At 46.0% G+C, this 11,356-nt stretch overlaps 2 protein-coding genes across 2 annotated transcripts; both read right to left on the bottom strand.

Annotated features, from left to right (window-relative positions):
• Positions 1 to 643: 643 nt before the first annotated feature.
• Positions 644 to 1,133, bottom strand: HD556DRAFT_1319362 (uncharacterized protein). The gene is made up of 2 exons (XM_041301280.1): positions 823 to 1,133; positions 644 to 700 (listed from the first exon to the last, which is right to left on the bottom strand). Exons 1-2 carry the CDS (start codon positions 1,122 to 1,124, stop codon positions 682 to 684), a joined length of 321 nt encoding a protein of 106 aa, XP_041167973.1. The 5' UTR covers positions 1,125 to 1,133; the 3' UTR covers positions 644 to 681.
• Positions 1,134 to 3,450: 2,317 nt separating this feature from the next.
• HD556DRAFT_1453977 (uncharacterized protein) lies at positions 3,451 to 4,606 on the bottom strand (the record flags this gene model as incomplete). The annotated part of the gene is made up of 2 exons (XM_041308093.1): positions 3,877 to 4,606; positions 3,451 to 3,825 (listed from the first exon to the last, which is right to left on the bottom strand). Exons 1-2 carry the CDS (start codon positions 4,318 to 4,320, stop codon positions 3,451 to 3,453), a joined length of 819 nt encoding a protein of 272 aa, XP_041167972.1. The 5' UTR covers positions 4,321 to 4,606.
• Between the last annotated feature and the right edge of the window lie 6,750 nt (positions 4,607 to 11,356).

The following is an 11,356-nucleotide window of genomic DNA, read 5'->3' as shown; positions in this document are numbered from 1 at the left end:
CATCTTGAAGCCTTCTGGAAAATCATTAATCTTGAGTTTTCAAAAGGATGTTTCATTGGCCTGTTCACAGCCAAAGACCTTAAATTTTATGTTGGTTATTTTCAGACAGCTCCGCTTTCCCCGGTACCCAAACCAGGAAAGCCCGGTGAATTTTGCCTCATTCAAAACCTGTCCTTTCTCCATAATCCTTATTTCATCCATTAATTCACAGGTTGATTCAGACCTGTTTCCCTGTACTTACAGAACATTCTCAACACTTGCTTATCTGTCTGGCACTTGCTTCCAGGGTTGCAAGGCGCAGTCCACAATGTGGCAGAAGCTTACCACACTGTCCCTCTCCACCATTCACAATGGGCAGCCTTGGCCATTAAGCTCCCCAGCAATGATACCTTTGACATCGACACTGCTTTCTGTTTCTGTTTTGGACCCTCAGCGGGCATATATGGTAACATCAGTGATGCAGGGCTAGATATACTCAGGGCAAAAGGTATTGGCCCTGCCTTCAAGTGGGTCGACCACCACCTCTTCTTCTGGATCAAACTTGTATTTTTGGCCAAATACAATGCCAGATGTGCCCAATGGGCTGAAGAGATTTCCGAGAATAGAAATTTCGTCATTAGTGGAGGACGCAAATGGTACAAGGCAGGCTATACTGTTAAAATTAAGCATAATACTCACTGACTAGAAACAGTATGGTTTTGTAAGTTTGTTTGTAAACTATCAATCCCCTACAATTAAGCTCAATGGCTTCTGATTCCTTTGGTGATTCTCAGGCTTCTATCAATCCCCTTAACAGCTTCTGAATCCTTTGGTGATTCTCAGGCTTCCAAGAATAGCACTACCACCGGAAAAATCACCAAATTAGGATATTCCAATAATCTCACTATTCCCACATACCTCCCTGGCTCTACTGCTGCACCAGAGCTTTCCCCTTGCTCACTCATGTATATAAGTAGTAGAATGGCATGTACATACATAAAATGATACAATAGACCGCTTTTTTCATTGTCTGAGAGCTTGTACAGCAGTCTACAGTGCTGACTACAATATGTGCACCCCAGGACTAAAACATATTCGCTTTTTTGCCCCTTTAGCAGGGAAGAAATTCTGGCTGTATATATCATATATTAGAGTGTTAATGAATATATTACACCGCTTGTTTGAGCCTCTGTAGTGTCCTACATCAGTAGATATGTTAAATTCATGAATACCTCTCCAAAAACATAAACCAGTTCGCATTTTTTAGTGTTTAGGTATATAGACTGGTGAATATTATTTCTAACATCTCTTTACTAGTATATACATCATATCAAGAGTATAGGTCAGTAGGATCAGTCCCTAGGGTGATATGTATTGTCATCTTCCTGGTGGTTCACTCCCTGAGAAATTTTTTCCTGCAGCTCCGGCCCTCTAAGATGGTAGGTAGTCTTTTACTATGAACATATGGAATATATTTATCACTTAGGTATACCAGAACAATACCAGGATCCTTGTCTACAATCCAAAGTCACTTCCTGCCTCCAATGTATCATATTTTCGCATTTTTGAGGTTTTTCACTACATTCTCACTACATAGACTATACCAGCTGTTCATATATCACTTATAGTACATATATGAAGCCCTCCCAAGGCCAGGATCAGGTAGAAATATGTCAGAGTAATGATATCAATGATATAGGGGCAAACCCCACAATCATGCAAATGTTATATTTCAACCCTGTCTAGGGCAAAGATTTCATTAAAAATGTATAGAATACATTGTAAACTACTTATAAGGTAGACGACATTTTGATTCAACCACTGCGCCGCATTGCTTATGTCATGTTTCCCACGGCCAAATCTGCCAGTTGCGATCTTTTCTTTTGCCGTTGCCTTGTCAAAATCATATATGCTGTAGTCAATCATATCTTTCCCGCTGTGTCTAAAGCCTCCAAAATAGAATTTGGAACGACTCGATGTCCGTGATATTTCCTCATCGCCCAAACTGCTTGTGGCCCTGTAAGACCCTTGGTATATGCATCCATGAACCTTGCGGAATGATTTGCATACCTGGAGACAGCGCCGTTAGATGTGGTTGTTTGGCTGAAGATTGTTTCAAGCTTACCTTCGGATCTGCAATAACGGAATATCATCAAGACATGCACTGACATGCTTTTCCATATCTTCCATCTTGTGGACCCGAGGACCCGAGGACCCGAGCGATACAGAAGCTTGACAGCACCCCAATATTGCTCAATAAAATTGAGCTCGCAGTGGAACTTGGGATAGAAGTCACACAGATGTCCACAGGCAGTGATGAGTTCTTCGAGATGTGATTTGACATTCTGAAAGTCAGGTTGATTGAACAATGTGCAACGACAGCAACAATCAATGGCACCATCGGCGCATTTGAAGTCTTTGCATTCTGCACGAAGCCCTGCTCGCCAGAGTCCACGCTCATCCAGAATGACTTGCATGCCTTTGAACCACCCAGGCATTGTGGGGTGATCATCTGGAAAGTAAAGGTTTTGTTGTGTTCCATCTTGCAAGGTTGTATTCCGCATTTTTGGTCCATTTGGGTGACACGTCCACCCAAGCTTTGGGTTTTTCACCATCTTTCTTGCACTCGGGGCATCAGGTGCCCGTTTCTGATGCGACATTGCATTGTCAAACAAGAACAGGGCTCGTTTGAAACTGTGAGTCTTCTCCTCGAAGATATCAATTGCATTATCAACTTGTTTCACAAGGTCATCGTTGGTGAAGTATCTGTCTCGATTTTTACCCGGCTTAAACAGCACTCGGGATTCACTGCGGAGGCCAAGTTACAATTGGGAATGATGGTAAATCTTCAACGCACCTGTTGCCATGCCTCAACTCTCCCCATTCTTCGGTCAACATGCCTGAAACCATCAATGAGGGCCCTTCACCCTTCGCCTCTGGTTGCTTTGTGTCTTTGTGGTCCCATTTCGTCTGTCGTCTATCATGCATTGTGAATGTAGATTCATCCTGGGTCACTTTGACGAGTGGGTAGATTCCAGCAGCAAGATCAATTCCAGTGGGCAGGGATAGGACATTTCCATTGTGATCGTAAGTTGTCATCCGTTTTGAATACTCGTTCATGCGGCTCAAAAATCCTTTCCGATATTCGACAACATCAGCCCGCTCGTGGCCATCAATGTACATTCCTTTTGTTGCCTTCCTGTATCTCCAATCCATCTTATGCAGCCAACGCTGACCTGTCTGAACAGTGATACCAGTCTTCGAGCCTAGGTACTGTTTCATCTCTGCAGTTGCCATAATATCCACAATGTCTTGTGCTTTCATGTAGCCGTCCTTTGCAATGCCTTGGAGGTGGAGATGTATATGTTGTGCAAGGTCCTCGTCTTGAAGGATAGAGGTTCCCATTCGGCTATATCTATGGAGGGGCAGTGTCCTGAATCGCATGTAGTCCACAACCCATCTGCATAAATTTCAGGCATGATTGACCCTTCTTCCAGTTGCTTCTGCTGCAAGCTTAGAGCATTTCATCCACCCAAATCCAAGCTCTAGATCAATATACAGACTGATAAGAGCAATCATACTGGTGACACGAGCACAGATAAACATTTTGAGATTATCTTTCTTGTGCCTCACTATCAATTCAGCCTTGGCTCTTCGCAAAGCTGGGAGATCTTGATGATCCGGAAGGTCAAATGTGGTTGGGAACTCGGATTCTGCATCTGAATCAGCTGCAACATCAGCTTGTGGATCTGTGACTCGTTCGGACTGAGATGGCTGTTGGATCTCAACAATCTCTGGATCTGCTGTGACATATCTCGTTCCTTGCACCTGGTTGCCATTGGTAATCTGACGGAAAATCATTCAGCATATTCCAATTTCACATCCGTTATTTCGCACCTGTATTCTGTCTTCCTGTTTGCTGCTCTCAGGTTCTGCATTTTTTTGGAAGAATGACACTATGGATGGGAATCCAGCAGCCTCCATTTTCTTTCCCTCGAGTCTCTGCCTCCATTTTGTCCGGTCTGAATTTCCCATGTAGACTGGTTTTCTCTTTGTGGCTTCTCGTCTTTCCCTCTCCTTTCTAACCATACTGTCATGTGCTGCCTGGAGTTTGGCAGCAAAGGCAAGAAGGTCTGAATCTATTTGAATTTCCTGCATGACCTTATCTTCACTGTCCTCCAACTCAAGATCAGAAGTGTATGCTTCTGACTCGGAGTCACAGTCTATTCCAGGCTCTGATGTGCTTGACTTGACGAGTTCTGGTGCTTGGGACTTGACTTTAGGGGGATTTTTATGCAGGTTCTTGAGCCTATTTTTAATGCAGGTCTTTCTGCGACCCATAGCTGGCTTATTGAGATTTGTGAGCCAATCTCCTGGTAGACTTTGCTTCGCATTTTTAGTGGATTATGTAAGATTATATATCACGTGACATGGCCAAATTCTCGACGTCAAATTTATGTTCTCTCATCAGTCTGTGTCTGAAGACTATTCAAGGTGTTTTGGACACTTTTCATAAAAGTCAAAATAACATCACAGGAAATAAATATTCTTTGATTTTTTTTCCATCATATTGTAGCCAAAGGTATCTGGAATGCATTCTTGCATGCTAATAGGCTCTAATGTGCAGTATGTTTGTGAAATAACCTGTACACAGAGGTGATACAAAATGTGGCTGGATTTGGATGTCGTCTACCTTATATACTATACTAATATATGTTGTGAAGGTAAAGGTGATGTGGAAGTGTTGTGGTCTCAATTTGTTGCATTATTATGGTCAGACCACCTTTGCATAGACTGTTGGTGCATAGTACTTTTTCGATGTTTGGACTTTTTGACTTTCCCACAACCTATTTCTTATCTATTGGATTCCCCTGCTGTCAATTATTCATGGATCCTTCTGGTAGTCGAGGACTGTATTACTTGGTATATATAGTGTACTCCAAGACAGTCTGATTATAATATTTTACTATATTCATGTCTGAGAATTCTTATCAGTGAGAATAGGAGATATGTGCTTGATATCATTACTCTGACATATTTCTACCTGATCCTGGCCTTGGTAGGGCTTCATATATGTACTATAAGTGATATATGAACAGCTGGTATAGTCTATGTAGTGAGAATGTAGTGAAAAACCTCAAAAATGCGAAAATATGATACATTGGAGGCAGGAAGTGACTTTGGATTGTAGACAAGGATCCTGGTATTGTTCTGGTATACCTAAGTGATAAATATATTCCATATGTTCATAGTAAAAGACTACCTACCATCTTAGAGGGCCGGAGCTGCAGGAAAAAATTTCTCAGGGAGTGAACCACCAGGAAGATGACAATACATATCACCCTAGGGACTGATCCTACTGACCTATACTCTTGATATGATGTATATACTAGTAAAGAGATGTTAGAAATAATATTCACCAGTCTATATACCTAAACACTAAAAAATGCGAACTGGTTTATGTTTTTGGAGAGGTATTCATGAATTTAACATATCTACTGATGTAGGACACTACAGAGGCTCAAACAAGCGGTGTAATATATTCATTAACACTCTAATATATGATATATACAGCCAGAATTTCTTCCCTGCTAAAGGGGCAAAAAAGCGAATATGTTTTAGTCCTGGGGTGCACATATTGTAGTCAGCACTGTAGACTGCTGTACAAGCTCTCAGACAATGAAAAAAGCGGTCTATTGTATCATTTTATGTATGTACATGCCATTCTACTACTTATATACATGAGTGAGCAAGGGGAAAGCTCTGGTGCAGCAGTAGAGCCAGGGAGGTATGTGGGAATAGTGAGATTATTGGAATATCCTAATTTGGTGATTTTTCCGATGGTAGTGCTATTCTTGGAAGCCCAAGAAAAACATTTCCAGTAGCATCGAGATCACAAGAGAGATCCCGATCTTTAGAACCAGTGAGGCATCGTGCCTGTTAAGCTTCGTGAAGCTTCATGTTGGTGGCTCCGAGACAAACTTACAAAATGTACTGTGTATAGTTAGACACGGTTAAGTATCACCCTGCCATGAACAGGTGTACAAGGGTACCACCATGCCTAACGGTTCAGCCAAAGAATTTGATGAAGACACATGGTTCCCAATCCAAGACTTATCCCAATGATCCCTGTGATCCAAGGAAGATGCACTGTTCTCTTACTGCACTGCCAACATTGACACATTCTCCTCAGAGATGGACACCCCATGGGAACCGGCCAAAGACATACCATTTGGCCCAATGCCTCCATTCATAGGTTTCATCTGGAACTTGGACAGTTAGACAGTGGACCTGTCAGCTGAGAAAAGGATCAAATACCTCCACACTATCGCAGACTGGGAATAACAACATACACATATGTTACATGAGGTCCAAAAGATCTATGGAAAGCTCCTGCATGCAGCCCACATTATTCCTGTGGGCCAAGCTTACCTCACCCATCTTGAGGCTATGTTGGCCATGTTCAGTAACCGGCCTTTTCTCCAACGGACTTCCCCACAAAACATGCCCAACAACATCAACTGGTGGAAGAACTCTGTCAACAATGTATACATATCCCGACCAATACCCAAACCATGCATCATCCTCAACTTCCATGCCTATTCGGATGCTAGCTCTGGCCATAGAATTGGCATCATCATCAATGGTTTCTGGAGAGCATGGGACCTCATCCCAGGGTGGAAGAAGGACGGTAGAGACATTGGATGGGCTGAGGGTGTTGGCTTCGAGTTTCTCGTCCACACAATTGTCAGTTCTCAGGCCGCCAGAGTCCATTCAAGGTTTATGGGGATAATAGAGGCATCGTTGAGGGCTGGTGGGCGGTGTAGAGACTCATGCCTCGCATGGTGTGATATGGCACTTTCCACTAGTGAGTACACAGCACGACTTGCAGCATCACTCTGTATGCTACCTGCAGCTATTCCTATATGAGGCGCAGCTTTCCCGCACAATGCGAGCCATGCGCGCACCATTCCCGCGCTTTGCGATGTATACGCGCCCGCGCTTTCCCGCGCTTGAGCGCCCTATAGCGCCAGCCATCCAGAAGCATCCATCCACTGTCCACCAAGCTCTCTAGTGCGTATATTCCCATTTCTCTTATTTACATATCGTTCCACCTCTATTTTTATCATGGACCCTTACTTACATACATATATCTTTACATACCTTACTCGGTAGCGAGTCGGCTCCGCATGACAGCGCTTAGGCGCCATATAAGCGCCAGCATCACGGACCACGAGGATACTTACTTTAGCTCCCACTTACCCACTTACCACCTAGAGAATATAGTTGCAATCTATTCTTTGACACCTCGCGCTCGTATCTCTTGTTATTCATCTAATCACCACTTAAGCAAACTCACACTTACTCTCACTTGTCTCCGCTCACGCGCGCGCGCTTCCCACGCCTCGCGTGTACCTTTGCTTTCCCGTGCCTCGCGTGTACCTGCGCGCTTTCTCGCGCTTCGCATTGGCCGACCAGTAGCGCCTTCAGCGCCTACTTCTAGAACCTTGCTGCACTCGCTTCCCCTTTAGGGTCGAACACACTTGTCTTCTCAAGAATAGCAGACTAGGCAACGCGCGACCTCACAACATTATAAATACAGTTTGGAGTGTTTGTTTGCTCCTCACAGTATTGTTGTTTCTACAACTGGAGCCCACCGCGAGGGGAACAGTCAGCAAGATCTACTTCTATGCACTTTCGCACTTAGCGCCATTTAGCGCATATATATAGGTCAATCTCTTTACATTGTCACAAGCTAACCATTTCTAGTTGCGCATTCTCGCGCCTCGCGCGCGCGCCTTTCCCGCGCTTCAATGCCCTTTAGAATGCCCATCCGCGGCACATCAAACGCGCCCAAGTTCAACGGCACTACAGACAACCTCGCCGAGTTTATTGACACCTATGAGCAGCTCGCTGATGAAGCAGGACTCCAAGGACTCGACCGCATCAAAGGTATTATTCGCTACCTTGAGCGCGATGACCGAGAACTATGGGGAGGAATGCCCGAGGCGCAAGTAAGCGATTACGACGCCTTCTTAGACGAGGTCAAGGTAATGTATCCCGGATGGGATGGTAAACGACGCTACGCGCTCACGGACTTATGCGCCATCGCGCGCGAATACGCTAACAAACCGATGCCCTCTTGCACAGAACTAAGCAATTACCTGCGCGCATTCAGGAAGATCATGCAGCCACTTATGGATGAAGACCGCATTGGGAAGGCTGAACGCGACCGCTTATTCATGGAAGGAATCCCTAGCGACGCTCAGGCGCAAATTCGCTTGCGCCTTATGATCAAGTTCCCTGACCACCATCCATACGACCCATACCCATTTATGGACGTCTTCGCAGCTGCGCAGTTCCTATTAACTGCGCGCGCTTTTCCCGCGCCAAGCGCGCCTGTTAGTGCGCCCATAGTAGCACCAATTGCGAACTTAGTCACAGCAACTGCGCCAGTACAAGCCATGGTGACTAAGTACAAAGATCAATACCACGCGAGCCACGCAATGCAGGATACGACCACTAGCGCTAGTGTGACAACCGGACTCTTCTATCGCGCATCCTCAGATGTTGTACTTGACAAAAAGCCACCAGTTCCTATTCCCGCGCCTCGCGCACGCGCCTTTCCCGCGCCTTCGCGCGATTCATGCGCCCCTGAACCATCAACTGCACCAGCATGCAAAGCCATACCAGACTCCACCGCTTTAGATCACGAACTCAAGCGCGCGCTCACAAAGCGCAACCAGAAGCGCACCGCAGGCGCCTCTTTGCACCCATCATCATCTTCATCATCAGCACCAGCCTCTTCGCCATCATCATCATCAATCGCATCGCTAGTCAGGGATGACTCTAAACTTCTATTGCACACTAACGTGCCGCTTGAAACACGCTCACCCATCACCAACGCATCACCAGGAGTCAGGGATGACTCTAAACATCTATTGCACAATAACGCGCCCATTGCGGAAGTTAGTAACACGCCACCAGAAACACGCTCGCCTATCGCTATTGCATCGCTTAAGGAAGAAATCTCGCCAATCACGCCATCACCATCACCGCTATCACCGCTCGCATCATCAGAGGTCAGGGATGACCCTAAACATCTATTGCGCCTTAGCGCGCCTATAGAGGAGCCTTCTACCGCATCAGAGGCTCAAGTTACACCTCGCGTCGACCAGAGTTTGTCTCTGGTAATTCAATCTGTCACTAATGATCACGCGCATGTCGCGCTTTTTGCTTCTAGTGACTATCGCTTGCCATTGAAGCATCCGTGCATCGCGCTGCCCAACCACCAAGCAGAGCATGTCTCAGGCGACCCTGGGGTAACTCAGGCGCACCATATTGCGCCTGAGGACGCGCAATGCGCGCGCCTAGAGGCATTGTATATTTACCCTCGTCTCATTTCGCGTTTCTTGTCTTTTTCATGTTTAAAGCTCTTAAGGAGCCATATGACAATTCCAAACACATTAACTTCATCTTCGCACCACCCCTTGTTCACGCGCCATGATCGCGCGCATCGCGCGATAATTCCCGCGCCTCGCGCATTCATTATTTTAGCAGAGTTTTCGCACTATCGCATTTCTATTGTTCCTCCCCTTTTAAATCATGTTTCTGTCATTCCACGCGAAATATATTCCAATCAGTCATCCAGGCGCGACTTAGGCGCGCGCCTGATGCATACATATGCGCCTAACTCCCCTATCATCATCTTTAACTTCGCACTTTCCACGTTTATTCGCATTCTTCACATTTTTGCTTACCATGTCAATTTTGTTACTGCACACCCTGACGTGCACTATTCCTTTTCACCTGTGCGCCTATTGCGCCTTGATAAACCACCCTTACAGCCCATTTGCGCAACATTTGCGCCTAATTCCACGCTATATATGTCTCTCACTAACACATTTGCAGAGAAATGGCCGTTCCTCGCGTGTTCGGCCAATATAATCAAATTTGCGCGAAATCGCCCCAAGGCGCGCACATCGCGCGCATCCTATCAGCTTGTAGAGCACCTCTACACCCCTCGCAGCGCCTCCCACTGGCGCGCCTTTAACCTGCAGCGCGTTGTGCAGGAATTCATCCTGCCGGTTACAAGCCCCCCCAAGCGCATTCCAACCCTACCTTGGGTAAAGCGTCAGCTCGCAAGAGACGCGTAGTGCGCTAGTCACGCGCACTCGCACGCGCTCAAGGAGGAGGATCGAGCGCTTCAGCGGCACACTAAAGAAAAACATATACCAACACTGTTTCATAGGATATTGTTCGTTTTACCCTGGGTTTCGTCCAGCGCTCTTTCATTTTTATTTTCTCTCATTATAACGCTGTCCAAAGGACTAATAACACTGATATATATGCATATAGGAATCGCCTAGAAGAACATAGAAGAAAAACAACAAAACAACCTTAGATTGTGCCCACCTAGCTCAATAGGATATTATTTCCCTTCTTACGCATGACGTGGCACCATGCTCTTTTTACCTTAGAACGCGCCCATATGCGCGCAATCTTCCCGCGCCCATGCGCCTCATGCGCGTGTGCACGCGCTTCCCGCGCCTTGCTCATAGGAGGGTGTAGATGTCGACAGCCGCACGAAGAAGACAAGTCGGATAGGACATCCGCAAGGTTTACTGTTTTTCCTTCGCATTTTCACATATAGTTTTACTCACACTGTTCAAACCCTTAACACCTAATATTTAGCGCGCCTAGCAGGACTTGGTTTGGACATGGATTGGATCGCTCTTGGACTGCACCACTTCACATCATGCCCACGCACGCATATTGGACTCAAAGATCATTGCGCAACAGCTCATGGTGTCCCCACAGAATACAACACATGCGACACTCACGCGCTGTAGAGACTCGCGCCTCTCGATGCCGGATATGCGGCCTTCTTACCCATTTAATTCCCTATCTGTATCAGCTCAGATCCTAAGGACCAGTCATTCGCGCTCTCGCGCGCGCGCCCTACGTACGCGCCTCACTCGCACATCGCACACGCACGCGCGCCCTTCGCGTGCGCGCTCCATAGGCCTTCGCGCTCCTACCGTCCGTCCCTCTGTCCTTTGTCCTTGCTGATTCACTGGTGCGTTATTTTTATCTCTCTCATTGAATTAACGAACCTTCGGTCCGACCTCCGCGCTTACATACAGAGAGTCTATTTAAACTTAGAATATATTTAGAAGTTGATATGGTTACTCGGTTCGGGAGCGTGCTCGGAAGCGCGCCGCATAGCGTAATCTCCCTTCTTAAATAGAGAGAGGATTCCTTCGGTTCTGGTACTTACTTTCCCCTTATCTTGATATACTGCAAAGTGTAGAGTTCTCCCTCCAATACTAGAAATCTGATTATACTCCTCCACTGGTGACACCTGTGCCCTTGC

This window comes from Suillus plorans (assembly GCF_016647745.1).
Source record: "Suillus plorans strain S12 chromosome Unknown HD556scaffold_1, whole genome shotgun sequence".
NCBI classification, from domain to species: Eukaryota; Fungi; Basidiomycota; class Agaricomycetes; order Boletales; family Suillaceae; genus Suillus; species Suillus plorans.
Note: the sequence above shows the minus strand (reverse complement) of the source record. Positions and strands in the feature narration are given on the sequence as shown.